Source organism: Scaptodrosophila lebanonensis, unplaced genomic scaffold, assembly GCF_003285725.1.
Source record: "Scaptodrosophila lebanonensis strain 11010-0011.00,11010-0021.00 unplaced genomic scaffold, SlebRS2 tig00001410-arrow-pilon, whole genome shotgun sequence".
Taxonomy (NCBI): Eukaryota; Metazoa; Arthropoda; class Insecta; order Diptera; family Drosophilidae; genus Scaptodrosophila; species Scaptodrosophila lebanonensis.
The window spans coordinates 1,465,716-1,480,499 of NW_022060738.1; the positions used below are offsets into that span (position 1 = coordinate 1,465,716).

At 42.7% G+C, this 14,784-nt stretch overlaps 1 protein-coding gene across 4 annotated transcripts in view; it reads left to right on the forward strand.

The window, feature by feature from the left end:
* Nucleotides 1-3,312, forward strand: part of LOC115630798 (calcineurin-binding protein cabin-1-like) — a 285,450-nt gene extending 282,138 nt beyond the window's left edge. For all 4 annotated transcript variants that reach the window (XM_030527455.1, XM_030527459.1, XM_030527457.1 and 1 more), the window contains one exon: nt 3,181-3,312. In XM_030527455.1, coding sequence (XP_030383315.1) covers nt 3,181-3,201 — 21 coding nt within the window. In that variant the 3' untranslated portion in view covers nt 3,202-3,312. The remainder of the gene's footprint in view (nt 1-3,180) is intronic.
* Nucleotides 3,313-14,784: the final 11,472 nt, after the last annotated feature.

Consider the following 14,784-nt stretch of genomic DNA (forward strand, 5'->3'; position numbering starts at 1 on the left):
ATATTCTATTCTTCCCTAGAGAGAATGATGTGATGAAATGGAGTATGGGGATACTTCTTGGGGGTGCAGTAGTCAGTGACTGAGGGGATAGTGTCATTTCCTCTCAGGATTTGGGCATGACCAAAACAGTCTTCTGATTACTGATTACTGATCTTCTAGGGCTTTGCGCAATAGATGGTTGGCTATTTTTAACCGCTCCTTTGGGTCAGGTGATCTGTGCGCTTGCCACTCCCGCCGAAGCCTTCTCTTATTTCGTAGCAGCTCTTCAATATGTTTGGGAAAACCACTGCTTTGGTAAGGTTTATAAGCTGTGATTTCTGGAGTGGAATGTTGTGCCGCCAGTGACATTACAGACACTAATGCTTCAACTGAGGTATCTATGTCATCTATACAGTTAATGTTTGGGCAGCCTTTAATATGGGAACTTACGTACTTCCTGTATTTAAGCTAAGTTAAAAGTGGTGGTGGTAGTTAAAAAGTGGTGGTGGTCATAAAGGTGAAGAACGATTGGCGAGTGATCCGATGATAGATCTGTTAAGTGCTCCACACAAATCTGAGCCTTTAGCACTCTTCTTGTAACAGCAAAATCAATCAAGTCTGGTTGGTTCTTTGAATCTGTGGGCCAATATGTAGGCCAGCCTGGAGAAATAAAGTCAAGCTTGTTTCGTGATGTTATTATAGAGATATATAGTTGTCTTTCTTTGGGTTATTGAGCCGGGATCCCCAATGTGTGTGTTTGGCATTGTAGTCACCAGCTGCTATGAAGCGGTCACCTAGTAGGAAGAAGAAATGTACAAATTCTATCTCTGAAACGGAGAAGCGCGGTGGGCAGTATTCTGCGGCTAGGCTGAAATAGACGCTTTGTGTTTCGATATGAATTGTTGTGGCCTGTAGATAAGTTGTAGAAAATGATGGCAACAGATAGTGCCTGATGCGTCGCTTTATCAGGATGCCAGTACCTCCATGACCCTGTTTGAGATGCCATGCCATTGAGATGAAAATAATAATGTTGTTTGTTAGGTGAGTCTCTTATATGAGCAAAGCGTCAATGTCATGTTGATTGAGGAACTGCAAGAGCTCGCATATGTATTATGAAATGTCATTCGCATTTCAAAAACATATTTTTAGTGGAGCCATGTGAGTAGATTTCTGTTTGATTAGTAATTCCATAAGGAGATGTTGATTGCGCATAATTTCCTGCACCGTTTGTTGTATTGCTACCATTGTATTTGTTAGAGTTGCCGGAATTGATTCAATCCCACTAAGCAATTGGGATGGATTTGCAGTGGTATGTTGGGTAGTAGTTTCTGGCCCCTGTTGCTTTGTCTGACAACAGTGTGACAGACAGTGTGGTTTCCCCCACAGTTGCTAAATTTTTGTAGCAGAGGGGTCCTCCTTATTTACAGGGAAGGCCTCATTGAGATATACATCCCCGCAGGCAAAACAGACTGCGCGTAGGGTACAATAGGTTTTTATGTGTCCATATTCCTGGCAGTTTGTGCATTGGACAGGTCCATTTCGTTTGTGCGGTTCCTCAACGGTGATTTTACGGTGCAGTAGATATTGCAGCTTGTAAATTGGGTGAACTTCGTTTTTATTTATAGGCATACAGTCAGGTGTCAGTTCTACCCTGAACATTGGTTGGGGAATTTTATTTTTGTTTATTATGTTCATTGACATTTTGACTTCGAAGCCCTTATATTTAAGTCCATCTTTTATCTCGCTGACTGGAACTGTTGGGTCGATTGTTTGATAACCACTTGCAATCCCTTGCTGCTCTTAAGTTGGTGGGTCTAGTAGTTCATCTTTTCATCGTCGAGGTATTTTACCAGTGATCGATATGTATTTTCATCATTGACTTGTATTTTAGTTTCAATTATGCTATCCCTTTTTATAGACATAACATAGAATTTGTTTTCGCCAATTTTGGTAGTGAGTTTTTTAACCAATTCTGTACAATTTGCCTGACGTACATAAATAGGTGGCGGCTTTAGTTTGCTTGGCCTTAGCTGTTTCGGCGTTATCGTCTTCAGGTAAACTGAGAATCGCGAATATATTGTTTTTCAGCGCTTCAGTTGGCACAGTGTTTTTAGCTGTTTTTGTTTCTTTGCATGCGCTGTTTTTCTTAGTCGCTTGTGGGCTTAGTTTTCGTTTAATGTCCACATGTCGAGCCCAGTCTGTATTAACGCTCCGTTAGTGCTTTGTGCACTTTTCGGCTGGGAGAGGGGGAGGTCGCAGTGAGTTGAAAATACCGGGCGCTAAGAAACTGCCAAAAAATGCGGGAGCCGAAAAATGTAACAGGCAGAAGGAGGCGTGGCAGACCCCACAAAGTATATATATTCTTGATCAGCATGACGAGGCGAGTCGATCTAGCCCTGTCTGTCCGTCTGTCCGTCCGTATGAACACCTGGATCTCAGAGACTATAAGAGATAGAGACACCAAATTTTGCACAAAGATGCGTTATGTGTGTATTCTATACGAGTTTGTTTTATTTTTTTGATTTTCCCCACTACTTCCCCTGTATGGGGGTTTTCCCGATTTTCCATTCGTATAATCGCCTATATCTCGGAGACTATAAGACCTAATTTAAGACCAAATTTTAATCCAATGCCTTATGTGAATACGCACAAAATGTGATTAACGGCGGCGCGTTGTCCTCGTGGACGAGTACGACTGGAAAAGAATATTGTAATGCGTCTTGGGGCGCTGCAGTTTTTGGTTTGTTTCACCGGAATTATATCCCCTTTTTGATAACGTGTAATCCAAGCTAACCACATACTTAAGTATAGGTAGGTTAGGAGGTGCATGAATTAGGTAGTCCAAACTGGCACAAACAGACGGCCATAACCGCAGCGTCCCCATGGCCTGAATGTCCAGGTCAACAGGTTGTAATAATGGAATAGAGTACTCTTAATGGGTGAGATGGGGTGACCAAAGTCAAAAACCAAATAAAACAAGCACATTAAAGGGAGCCGGCAACAAATTGCCAAGACCGGCTCAAGGCAGGGAGGGCCACCGGTACTTTAGCTTCTGTACCTGTTTTTATTTATCTTTATAACGTATTTTTATCAATTTATCCTGGGAATTCGGAAAAAAAGTATATTCTGCATATCTACCGAAAAATAATTCATTATTGTTTATTGCATTTCATTTTAAATATATTCTTTTTTATTTTTTAGGAAGACGCTTCCATATTTTAGTCCTACAAGCATATCGTGCACTAAAACAGGAGCCACAAATAATATGTCATCAAAGTGTAATAATATGGAACGCCAATCAACAAGGATCACTTCCAACAATTTTAAATTCACATACTTAAATAAACATAATGCTTTTATAAGTATACGAGTATAAATATTAACAATTATTGATGAATTTGTCGCGTTTTAGTTTTCGTCGATACATTAAATTTATAGGATTTTGGAATATCATACCTCCCGTAATTCTTGGAATTTCGAACTAAAATTACCAGTTACCCCCAGTTAGTTATTATGTGTCCGTGGGCCAAGTTTCACTATGATAGACCGGTTTAACAAGAAGTTATAGCCATATATATATTTGCTGCCCAAGCGCTGCCCGCGGCTGTTGTTGATGCTGATGCTTTGGTTGACTGCAAACATGTTTACACAGACACGAATAGATGCGCATAGACATTCATACACTCACATAGCAATTACGCAATTGATTTGTATATGTGCAATTATACACCCTTTACGTGAGTTCGAATATCGAAAGAGAGGTAAAATCGATCCAAATGTTTATAGCCTGTACCCAAAGGGTGAAAGGCTATACTAGTTTTGTGCGAATGTATGTAACACACAGAAGGAGGCGTGGGAGACCCCACAAAATATATATATTCTTGATCAGGGTGACAAGCCGAGTCGATTTAGCCATGTCCGTCTGTCCGTCCGTCTGTCCGTCCATCTGTATGAGCGCAAGGATCTCAGAAGGTACAAGAGCTTGAATTACCAAATCCTTGGAATCCAGGTTCCCTTAAGCCCTAGGCAGGTCAAGTTTATTTTTTTGTTCTTATACACCCACCACTCCCCCGCAATTCGTGTTTTTTTATAACTTCCGTAATTCTTGGAATTTTGAAATATATTTGAACATATTTTGCATGCCTGTGGCTTGGTTTTGTTGGATGGGTGTGGTTTCACGCTGATCTCTGCCTCAAACGAATTTCGTTTTTTAGGTACCCCGTCCATTTATTGAAGGTTGGAATGGCGTTGGTCTTGAAAATTTGAAACACCCCGACCTCTCGTCGTCCATTGCCCCAAGGGTACGCGTTCAACCAAAAACTTGTTGAGCTCCACTCATTTTGGAATCTCTGTCTTATTTTTTAAGGATTGCTCCCAGAAAACTCAGGGGATCTTGGGGAGCTTGCGTTCCCAGAAAAAGCACAGAATAGAGTCCCAAGCTTCTGTGTTTACATTGGAGTGTTCCAGAGCAGCGAGACGCCCTTGAATGGTGCTTTGAAGCTCCTTGACAGCTGCTCCGGACTCTTGGCCGATTGCGGAAAGGCCGGAAAGTGTTAAGCACCCCATCCACAGACGAGCATTTTGCCTGAACTTGTTGTGCTCGACGAAATGTTCGACGTTAGTGGAGATTCTCGGGTGTGTTTAAGTGCTCGATGTTTTGCTCGCATAGAATAGAAATGTTTCTATCTTGTCACTGTTCATGCGAACATATTTGACAGTTAATGGCAGTGTTGCCCGAGCACCATTTGAAAAAATATTTGTGAAGAACAGACGTTTCAAAATGAACAAGCAATTATTGCTCGATTTTATAGAATTCTTCCACAATGAGCTGTTTTTGTGGAAAAAGAAAAACGGGGAATATAAGAATAAGCATTTGCGCAATAAAGCGTGGGATGTGCTATTAACAAAATTTCAAGAAATTAATAGATACGTTTCATATACCACTTTTTCATCCAAATACTGTGTTTCCTTCTTTGCCCACCATTTCTTTTTTCTTGCTGTTTCTCAATACATACTTGAATTGCCATTTAGGCCAAAATTGTATTTTCGTCCGTATCCATTTATCTATTCCGCACTTGTCAAAATGTTCTCTCAAATAATGTTGACAAACAATGTTCGTCACGTTAGTGAGAAAATGTATTTGTGCTGCCGAGCAGGTTCAGGCAACATGCTCGCCTGTAGATGGAGTGCTTTAGCTGGCTATAAACAAGAAATCTTTTATTTTCAAGCTGATTTTTTACATTTTGCTAAGCGGACTCAAAACCGTCATGGGTGAACGGGGACTTTAAAACAATGGATTTGGCTTCAAGAATCGTTTTGACATTGAGATAAAACAGTTGCCCAATTGGAGTTAGCCTCGGATTATTATTATTAATATAAACCGCTGTGAATAGATTACGGAAAGAAAACCATGAGCTTGGCTGCACATCTTTCGTAGACTAGGTAGCAGTGCTCGTACTTTTTGAGGACTACAGCCAGATCATGCCTGCTTTCTTTTTTTTTTGATTCGATTTTGTGCATTGATCACACTCCTGCTCTATTTTGACGCATAGCGCTTGGACTTGATCTCTCCGGATCTTCTCGTATATAGGGATGCCTATAGGAAGCACACATAGTAGCCTCGAAAGCGCTCAGCCTGTCACTCACGGCGAGGAAAGTATTGAGCGCCATTTGGCCTATGGATCGGGACTGTTGAGATACAGACCTAGTCCTTTTTTATCACTAGGAGCAGTCTTGGCTTCGGTTGCAGAAGCCTTGGAACTTATGGTTGGTGTGAGCTGCTGAGTGGGACTGGCCTTTGAAGATGAAGCGGAGGCAATGCTTAGCGTATGCGCCTGGATGATAGCTACTGCCGTCTTGGAAGAAGGATCACAAAGGTTTTATTGCTCGATAGCTTTCTCCTGATAACCGGCTGGCATAATAACTTTTAAAAAACGGAATACAACGGAAATCTTAGGATTGCTGAAAAATTGCGAGCGTTTTTGCAAATCTATTTATACTTAAAATGTTTATTTATTTATGTATATATAATAGAAACTATAAATCGGCCGTGGTTCCCGTTTCCGACGAAGTTGGGTGCTCGCGGCGGGACGAACATCCAGTCGATCCCTCGCTGTGAGGCGTACGACACTATCCTGTCTTTCTGGTCGCCGATTGCTGCCTGAAGCTTCTTCAGAGTATTCCTTGCTCCCACGAAATGTGTCGCGTTGTCCCTGTACACGCGCTTCGGAAGACCCCGTCTGCCGATGAACCTTTCAAAAGAATTTAAAAAACAATCAGTTGACAACTCTTCAACAGGTTCGAGGTGGACTTGACGTAAGACACACAAGTACTGCGACAAAAGACTTTAAAGGGGCCCTTCCACGAATTCTGAGACTCGCGTGGAAAGGACCAAAATAATCTACTCCACAAACCGCGAACACGTGCTCCGGATTCACGCGATCGGCTGGTAATTTGCCAATTATTTGACTCAGCAACTTTGTTTGAAGCGGAAGCAATGATCGCAGTTTTTTACTGCCCTTGCGCATGCCTCTCGAGTATTGATAAGCCATATTTGTTGCCTAAGAAGAGCAACCATGACTTTGGCAGTGCATGATAATTTTCTAAATGCAAGCCGCGAACGAAAAGAGTTACAAGACGCGAATTTCGTGGCTTTAGCAGAGGAAATTTCGCGTCGTACGGCGGAGAAGCGTTAAGCAGTCGTCCACCTACTCGCACAAGTTGCAAGTTAACCTCGTTTTGCTCGTACTGATGAAAGAACGAATTTCAACGCTGATATTTCGGTTGCAGAAATTTGGACGCCTTAATATTTTCAATCTCCTGGTGCAAGTCTAGTTTAAGGAAAGCCAATTTTAGCTCACTTGCAGTAAGCAAGCCTCTGCTATTGCATTTTGATTTGAGACAGTACCATCTTTCTAAAATCGAAGCACCATAAATTAAGGACTCAATTGGGCTTAAACATGTCTCAGTGACAGTGTATGCCAACACACTTTTTTTTGTTCTCAGATGACTTTAAATCTGGTGCCAACTGAAGCTGATGTAAGTTTGGCCAATGGTCAACTGGTTTTAATAGAAATTCGGGGCCGTTAAACCAAATGGACGACACCAACTCGTCAACATTAGTGCCTCTAGACACTAAATCGGTGGGGTTCCATTCGGTCGGTACATTACGCCAAACCGTTTGACTCGCATTTACCTGTGTGGGATCTTGTAGTAATAATACTAATATTAGTAACAATAATCACTTTATTTAATAACTTTAAATTATACAATGTGTGAAATTAACGTGCGGAGATGGTGGACGCTGGTGCTGTCTGTTCGATCAGTAACCAAGTGCTTCTATGCTATCGATAGCTTGCTATTTCAAATTGGGACACCAAAAGCGAGACTTGAACCCACAGCTTAGCAAGCGAGTGCGCAGCGCACAATTCAAGACCTGGAATTGTCACTGTTTTCAGAGGAGAAACGCGAGACTTTGGCATCAACAAGACAGAGACCACATTGTTGCCGTTGTCAGTTCGAATGTAGATGCAGCTGTCATAGGCGTGGCTGGATGCATCTGCGAAACCATGTATTTGGATGGTTCGACTTCCGGCGAGACCTACATATCTCGGTATAATGATTTGGTCGAGCTTAAGCAGATTTGACTTGAACGTAGGATTGTCTCATCCCAATCAAGTTTCTGCCTCCACAAACCTTGCAACAATACTTCGCCTTCGTAACAACAGGGCAAAGCGGCTCCATCAGACCAACAGAATATTGCGCTTAGGTGGCTGTATAATCATAAGCTTTTTTATGATTCGAAATATGCGAAATTATGTTATCGAAATAATTGCAAAAAACGAAATTGTTCAATTTGAAAGGAGTTCCTAATGTTTATTGGGCTGTAGGTAGCTAGCATCGCATACGATTTGTATACTTTTACGCGCTTTACAAAGTGTAGGATGATAGACGGAAAGCTAGGCTTCTTCCTACCAGATGCGAAAACGAACAGAATTTGCAGAGTTGTCGACAATAACTAAAAACTATGTGGCGGCTGCGCAGCAACCTATACAAATTTATAGCAGGCAACAAAAGGAACGTAAAATTCTCATCTTGGTGTGCAAAACAAGTTACAAATAAATGAGAAATATGTGTTGAGTTATTTACGTTACTTATTAGCTAAGATGTGCTGCTTTGAGCAACGATGGTCCAACGGATCTGTAAGGTGATGTTTTGCAGACTGCAAAACGCCAATCAATACAGTCAGCAAGACAAAATTCTTGCATAGCACGCAGGTGCTCGCTGGATTCAAAAATATGCTTCAGCCATCTCGTTCCGTGCGTCAATGAAATTCGTAGCGTTTTCAGACCAGATCCTCGTAGGTCGCCAGCGCGTCAAAATAAACCGTTTTAATGCATTTAGGGAACACTGAACACTGTATTTCGACCTCTAATTGGCCAATACTGCAACCGAATAGAAGCTAGCAATGCACGAGGTCCAGAATGCAAGTTACGGACATGGTAGTGCATAATAACCGAAGGCGTGACTGGATGCCGTCTTGGAAGTATATTGGGATGCTAGGAATCGAAGTTGAACGCAGAATTACTAAGACGGCCACCAACGCGCATCAATCCAGAGCTGTCAAAAAACGGTGATAGAAAAATACAGGAGCTTGACGATTTTAAAGCGTGCCCAGCAACGCCTTGTATTCGTCCCAAAGAGAGGACATTTGAATTGAGCGCATTAACAGCAGTGTTCTATGACGGATGCAGTCCACCGATAGCCCAGGAATTCGTACACGATGCAGGAACTTGTATACATATGCAAACACGCGCGGCAGCTTTCCAAATGTGTTAACATATTTGCATTGCTGTGCAATGTCTTCGCACAGTGTGGTGCTTACAAGCACTTTAAAGCGCTGCTCAGGAAGTGACGAGACGGAATTGCAGGATTCTGGCCAAGAGGATTTGCTCCACGTGAAAGTATGTGCGCCGGATTCAAATCGGTTGGAATATATCGCCATTTCATGCCAGCGGTCAAATCTTGAATAGTTGCGATGAGATTTGAAACGAAAATTTGAAACCTGCATGGCTCGCTGCATTTCCAAGATACGGCAGAATCAGACCAACAATAGAATTTGGAGTCGAATAGCTCCAGGCGAGATATTTCGTTTATGAGTTGTGCCAGTAGAACGGCTCCGCACAACTCTAGTCGGGGCACGATCAAAGATTTGAGTGGCGCCACACGAGATCTGGAACACAGCAGCTCCGCACGAGATTGGCCTTGCGTGGTCGAAATGATGTAGACGGAAGCTCCATAGGCATCTATGCTGGCGTCACTAAAACCACGCACTTCAATGGATCCACCAGGAGAAAGTGCAAGCCTTGGAAATTTCAGCTGCTTTGTGCACTCAAAATCTGCAATAAGAATATGCCAAGATGTGGTCAATGATGCTGAAAGGCTTTCATCCCAATCGAGCTTTTCTCTCCATAGCGCCTGCAGGAATATTTTAGCCTTTGCTATTACTGGTCCAATAAGACCAAGCGGATCATAAAATTTGGCAATAGTCGACAAAACAGTGCGCTTGCAAATTCGACCATATGTCAATGTTGGCAAAAACGTGAACATGAAAAAGTCCGTTGCAGGATCCCACGACAGTCCTAGAGTTCTTCTGATATCACTGCCATCATCAAACTTGACTAGAGTTTCCTTGCCCTCTTCCGAAACTTGTTTAAGAACATCAGCATTGCTGGAGCACCACTTCCTTAGCTCGAAATTAGCCTGGGCAAGCAGCCCTGTGGTTTGTCTCATAATTTCTATGACTTCGTTTGTAGAAGCACCACCTGTAATTAAATCATCTACATAGAAATCATCTTCAGCCAGCTGATGCATAGTGAGAACGCAGAGAAGAGGCGAGTCACGCCATAGGATGCATTGGAAATAATTATCCGGTACATCTTATATATCCTGTTAAAGCAATAGAAAATGTGCGAAATCGAACAAGCGTGTTTGCGAGCTTTGACTGATTTGATTTCAAACATAAGTGAACAGTGCACCCGGTGCACGGAGGCCGCAGACTTGGTCTTTCGAAGTTGGAGCTGATGAGCGTATCGCGAAGTTATAATGTGCAACTGTGATCTGGAACCGAGCAGTGCACGGCGCGATTTTTAATGCTAATAACAGCGGTGGCCAGGAGCACAACATGTGAGCTGAGATTTTGGGCGGGCAATAAAGCAAGCGATGACGGTGAAACAGCTGCGAGAGCGCTACGTGGCATTAAAGACGAAGACAGCCGCGACTGTAAGTCAGAGGTGGGCGATTGCGCAGACATCAAATTTTGGGCAGTCGAATTATTAAAATGCAACAAACTATGATGATTGGCACCACAAGTTCTACACGATCCCGAGTTGCATGTTCTCATTCTGTGGCCTTTTCTATGGCAGTTTAGGCACAGAGAGAGGCGTTTTGCTCCCTTTAAACGAAGTACAGGCGACAAATTACCAAAAAGTGTTCAACTGTATATATCGTGTGTATTATTGTCACAAAACAGGCAACTATTTGCTGATGGGTTAATGGCGACAAACGAGCGTTTAGTGTATATGTTTGATGACGTTCGTCTTCAACGGACGTGTTTTATATGCGCTCCGGTAAAACTCTACACAAGTAGAGACAACTGTTAGCCAAGAAGTTAAAAGTGAACAATAGTGAGACAATAATAGCGAAAGGACGCTTTATACAATTAAACAATTGTTTAATGTATATAAAAAAGTTCATAATTAGTAAATATTAGCAAAAATATATTAAGTGCCACGAATAAATCGCGCAAAATGAGTGACGCTCAAGCGAAAGAGCGTAGAAACTCTATAGACCAAAGAAATGGGTTCTACTCATACTTTTCAACCCGTGATACCGTGGTAGAAAAAACAACAACTCAGAGTAACTCAGCTCTACTGACCACCGACAGTCAGAGAGCACGTTCTTGCTCTCCCGCCCTGTCCACTGAACCTTCAATGCCATGGAGTTCTCAGTGCATCTCTCCCACAACTGTGAGTGCACTAATTTCGACACCCGACGCACCAACAACAAGCTCAATAACCTCAGCGACAACTGTAATCGCAGCAGCAACAACAAAGGCAATAATGACTGCGCTAGCATCTTTTGCAACGCAAGCACATAAAAACATTACAACACCGAACACTAGCACAAGTGCCAATACCGGCAACAATAACAACGTGCAAGAACAAGAACCAAAACAAAATAAAAAAGTGGATTCGGCCGTGCAGACTGGTATCGATCGCTACATCCACAACAAGCGGAAACTTAGCCCACAAACCCAGAAGGCTTCTAACAAATCAAAAATCAACCGTACTAATGTTGGATACGAGACAACTGCAACAGCCAATCCCAACAGATTTGCCCTTTTGGCAGATGTTGAAGGCCGCGCAAAAAGAAGGGGAGCTGAAAAAATCCAAACCTCCTCCAATATACATTCGTGAACAATGCTCAAGTGCGTAAATAAATTAGTTGCACTCATTGGAGATAAAAGTTTCCACATAATTCCTCTAAAAAAAGGAAATATTCAAAAGTACAGATCCAAACAGAGGCGGGTCATCGCACAAATACTTGGAAGAAGCTGGTAAAAACTACTACACATATCAGCTCAAAAATTGTAAAGGGCTACAAGTAGTCATCAAAGGAATCGAATCGACAGTGACACCTGCCGAAATAATTGCGGCATTGAAAGACAAAAATTTCAACGCAATGGTCACAAATATTCTAAACAAAAACAAAGAACCACAACCACTCTTTAGAGTCGAGCTTGAAACACAGGGGAAAACTTTAAAAAGAAATGAAGTGCACCCTATCTACAACCTGCAGTTTCTGTTGCACAGGAGGATCACCGTAGAGGAGCCCCACAAGCGCAAAAACCCAGTGCAGTGCACTAACTGCCAAGAATATGGCCATACCAAAACTTACTGCACTCTAAAGTCTGTCTGCGTCATCTGTAGCGAAACCCATGACACTGCGAAGTGCCTGAAAAACAAAGAAGATATGTCAGTTAAAAGGTGCAGCAACTGTGGCGAAAAGCACACTGCCAACTGGCGAGGCTGCGTAGTTTACAAAGAACTGAAGAGCCGCCTAAACAAACGAGTAACCCAAACACGACCACATATCACTTCCAATTACTACGCTCCCTCACAACCGAAACCAGCAATACAACCATCAGTTCCCACAAGCATAACTCCTGGAATATCCTTTGCAACTGCTGTTAGGTCAGGATTAAAAACTCCCGTCCAAATGGAACAATTCCCGCTTCCTGCAGTGCCAACTATACACCAACACAAGCAACAACAACCAAATACCATTGAAGCAATGATGCTCTCGCTACAGCAAATAATGAAAGACTTTATGACCTTTATGCAAACCACTATGCAAGAACTCATGCGAAATCAAAACATGCTGATACAATTACTTGTATCGTCAAAATCAACATAATGGCTTCGCTACGAATTTCCCTGTGGAACGCAAATGGCGTTTCACAACGCAAACTTGAACTTATACAGTTCCTAAACGACAAAAATATTGATGTCATGCTCCTTGTAGAGATGCACCTCACAAATAGGTACAACTTCCAAATACCAGGGTACTTGTTTTATGCAACGAATCATCCAGATGGCAAAGCTCATGGTGGAACAGGCATATTAATTAGAAACCGAATCAAACACCACTTCTTACACCGGTTTGAAACGAACTACTTGCAATCTACATCTGTAAATGTGCAATCAAACAGCGGTACCGTGACTGTGGCTGCAGTTTACTGCCCACCTCGCTTTTCGATCTCCGAGGACCAATTTACAAGATTCTTCAACACACTTGGGGAGCGATTCATTGCAGCTGGGGACTACAATGCTAAGCACACGCATTGGGGATCTCGGCTTATAAGCCCTAAAGGAAAACAGCTGTACAATGCGGTAATCAAACCACTCAACAAGCTTAACTACGTTTCTCCAGGCAAGCCCACATACTGGCCAGCAGACCCTAACAAGCTTCCAGATCTTATTGATTTCGCAGTCATCAGAAAAATTGCACGAAACATGGTAACAGCTGAGGCGCTACCAGACTTATCTTCTGATCACTCGCCAGTTTTAATTAACCTCCTCTACCACCCGAACATTGCTGAACGACCCAATAAAATCACAAACAGCAGAACTAACTGGAAGAAGTACAAAAAATATGTATGTTCACATACCGAAACAACGCCTACACTGACTACGAAGGACGACATCGAGCATTCATCGGATATACTCTCGTCTGTACTAGTTGCAGCCTCGAAGGTCTCAACTCCACAAATATAAAATCGAACCACATCAAAACAAACCGAGAAATCGAGCACCTGGTTTTAGAAAAGCGGCGACTGCGACGGGAATGGCAATCCAACAGATCTCATACTGCAAAGTACAGATTGAAAGAGGCTACTCGCAGACTTACCAAGGCACTCAAACTAGAAGAAGCGCATGCCCAGCTCCAGTACATCGAGCAGCTCTCTCCCACAAGCACAAAGTATCCACTGTGGAGAGCTCACCGAAGTCTAAGCGCTCCAACCGAAACAGTTACACCATTGCGGAGCCCCACTGACAGTTGGCTCCGTAGTGACGAAGAAAGAGCGAGTGCATTTGCAGCCCACCTACAACAAGTATTCCAGTCTAACCCTGCCACAAACTCTTTTGTACTTACATCTTCATCATGTGCCAACATAAAAGAACCATTTGAGCCCATGGAATTCCAGCCGAGTGAAATTGCTAAGGTTATTAAAGAGGAACTGAAGCCCGGAAAATCACCTGGTTTTGATTTAATAACTCCGAAAATGATCATCGAACTGCCTAGGTGTGCGGTTTTATATATCTGCAAGCTTTTCAATGCAATAGCTAAGCTTGGATACTTTCCAAAAAAGTGGAAAAAGTCGATCATAGTGATGATTCCTAAGATGGGAAAAGATAAAACACAGCTATCGTCCTACAGGCCGATAAGCTTACTAACCGTTCTTTCAAAGCTGTTCGAAAAAGTCCTTCTTTTGCGCATCAGCCCATACCTCAAAATGCGAAACACAATACCAACACACCAGTTTGGTTTTCGAAGACAACATGGAACTATCGAGCAAGTGAATCGCATCACATCGGAGATTCGCACTGCATTTGAACAACGGGAATATTGCATAGCAATATTTCTTGACGTCGCACAAGCATTTGACCGAGTCTGGCTGGATGGACTTATGTACAAAATAACCAAGCTACTGCCTCAAAATACACACAAATTGCTTGAGTCGTACCTTTATAAAAGGGTCTTTGCTGTGAGATGTAACACAAGTAACTCACATGATCATATAATCGAAGCTGGAGTCCCCCAAGGCAGCGTTCTGGGACCGATCCTCTACGTCTTGTATACGGCGGACATTCCTACAGACTGCCAGTTAACAACCTCTACGTTTGCTGACGACACCGCGATTCTTAGTCGCGCTAGATGCCCAGCAAAGGCAACTGAGCAACTAGCTCGCCACTTAAAAGTTGTGGAGAGATGGCTTGCAGACTGGCGCATACAAGTAAACGAACAAAAATGCAAGCAAGTTACGTTTACTTTGAACAAACAAACCTGCCCTCCATTGGTCCTGAACAACGCACGCATTCCACAAGCCGATAAAGTAACATACTTGGGGGTTCATTTAGACAGGCGACTCACATGGCGTAAGCACATTGAAGCAAAGAAGACGCAGTTGAAACTTGAGGCAAGCAGTCTCCATTGGCTTATAAACGCTCGTTCTCCGCTTTC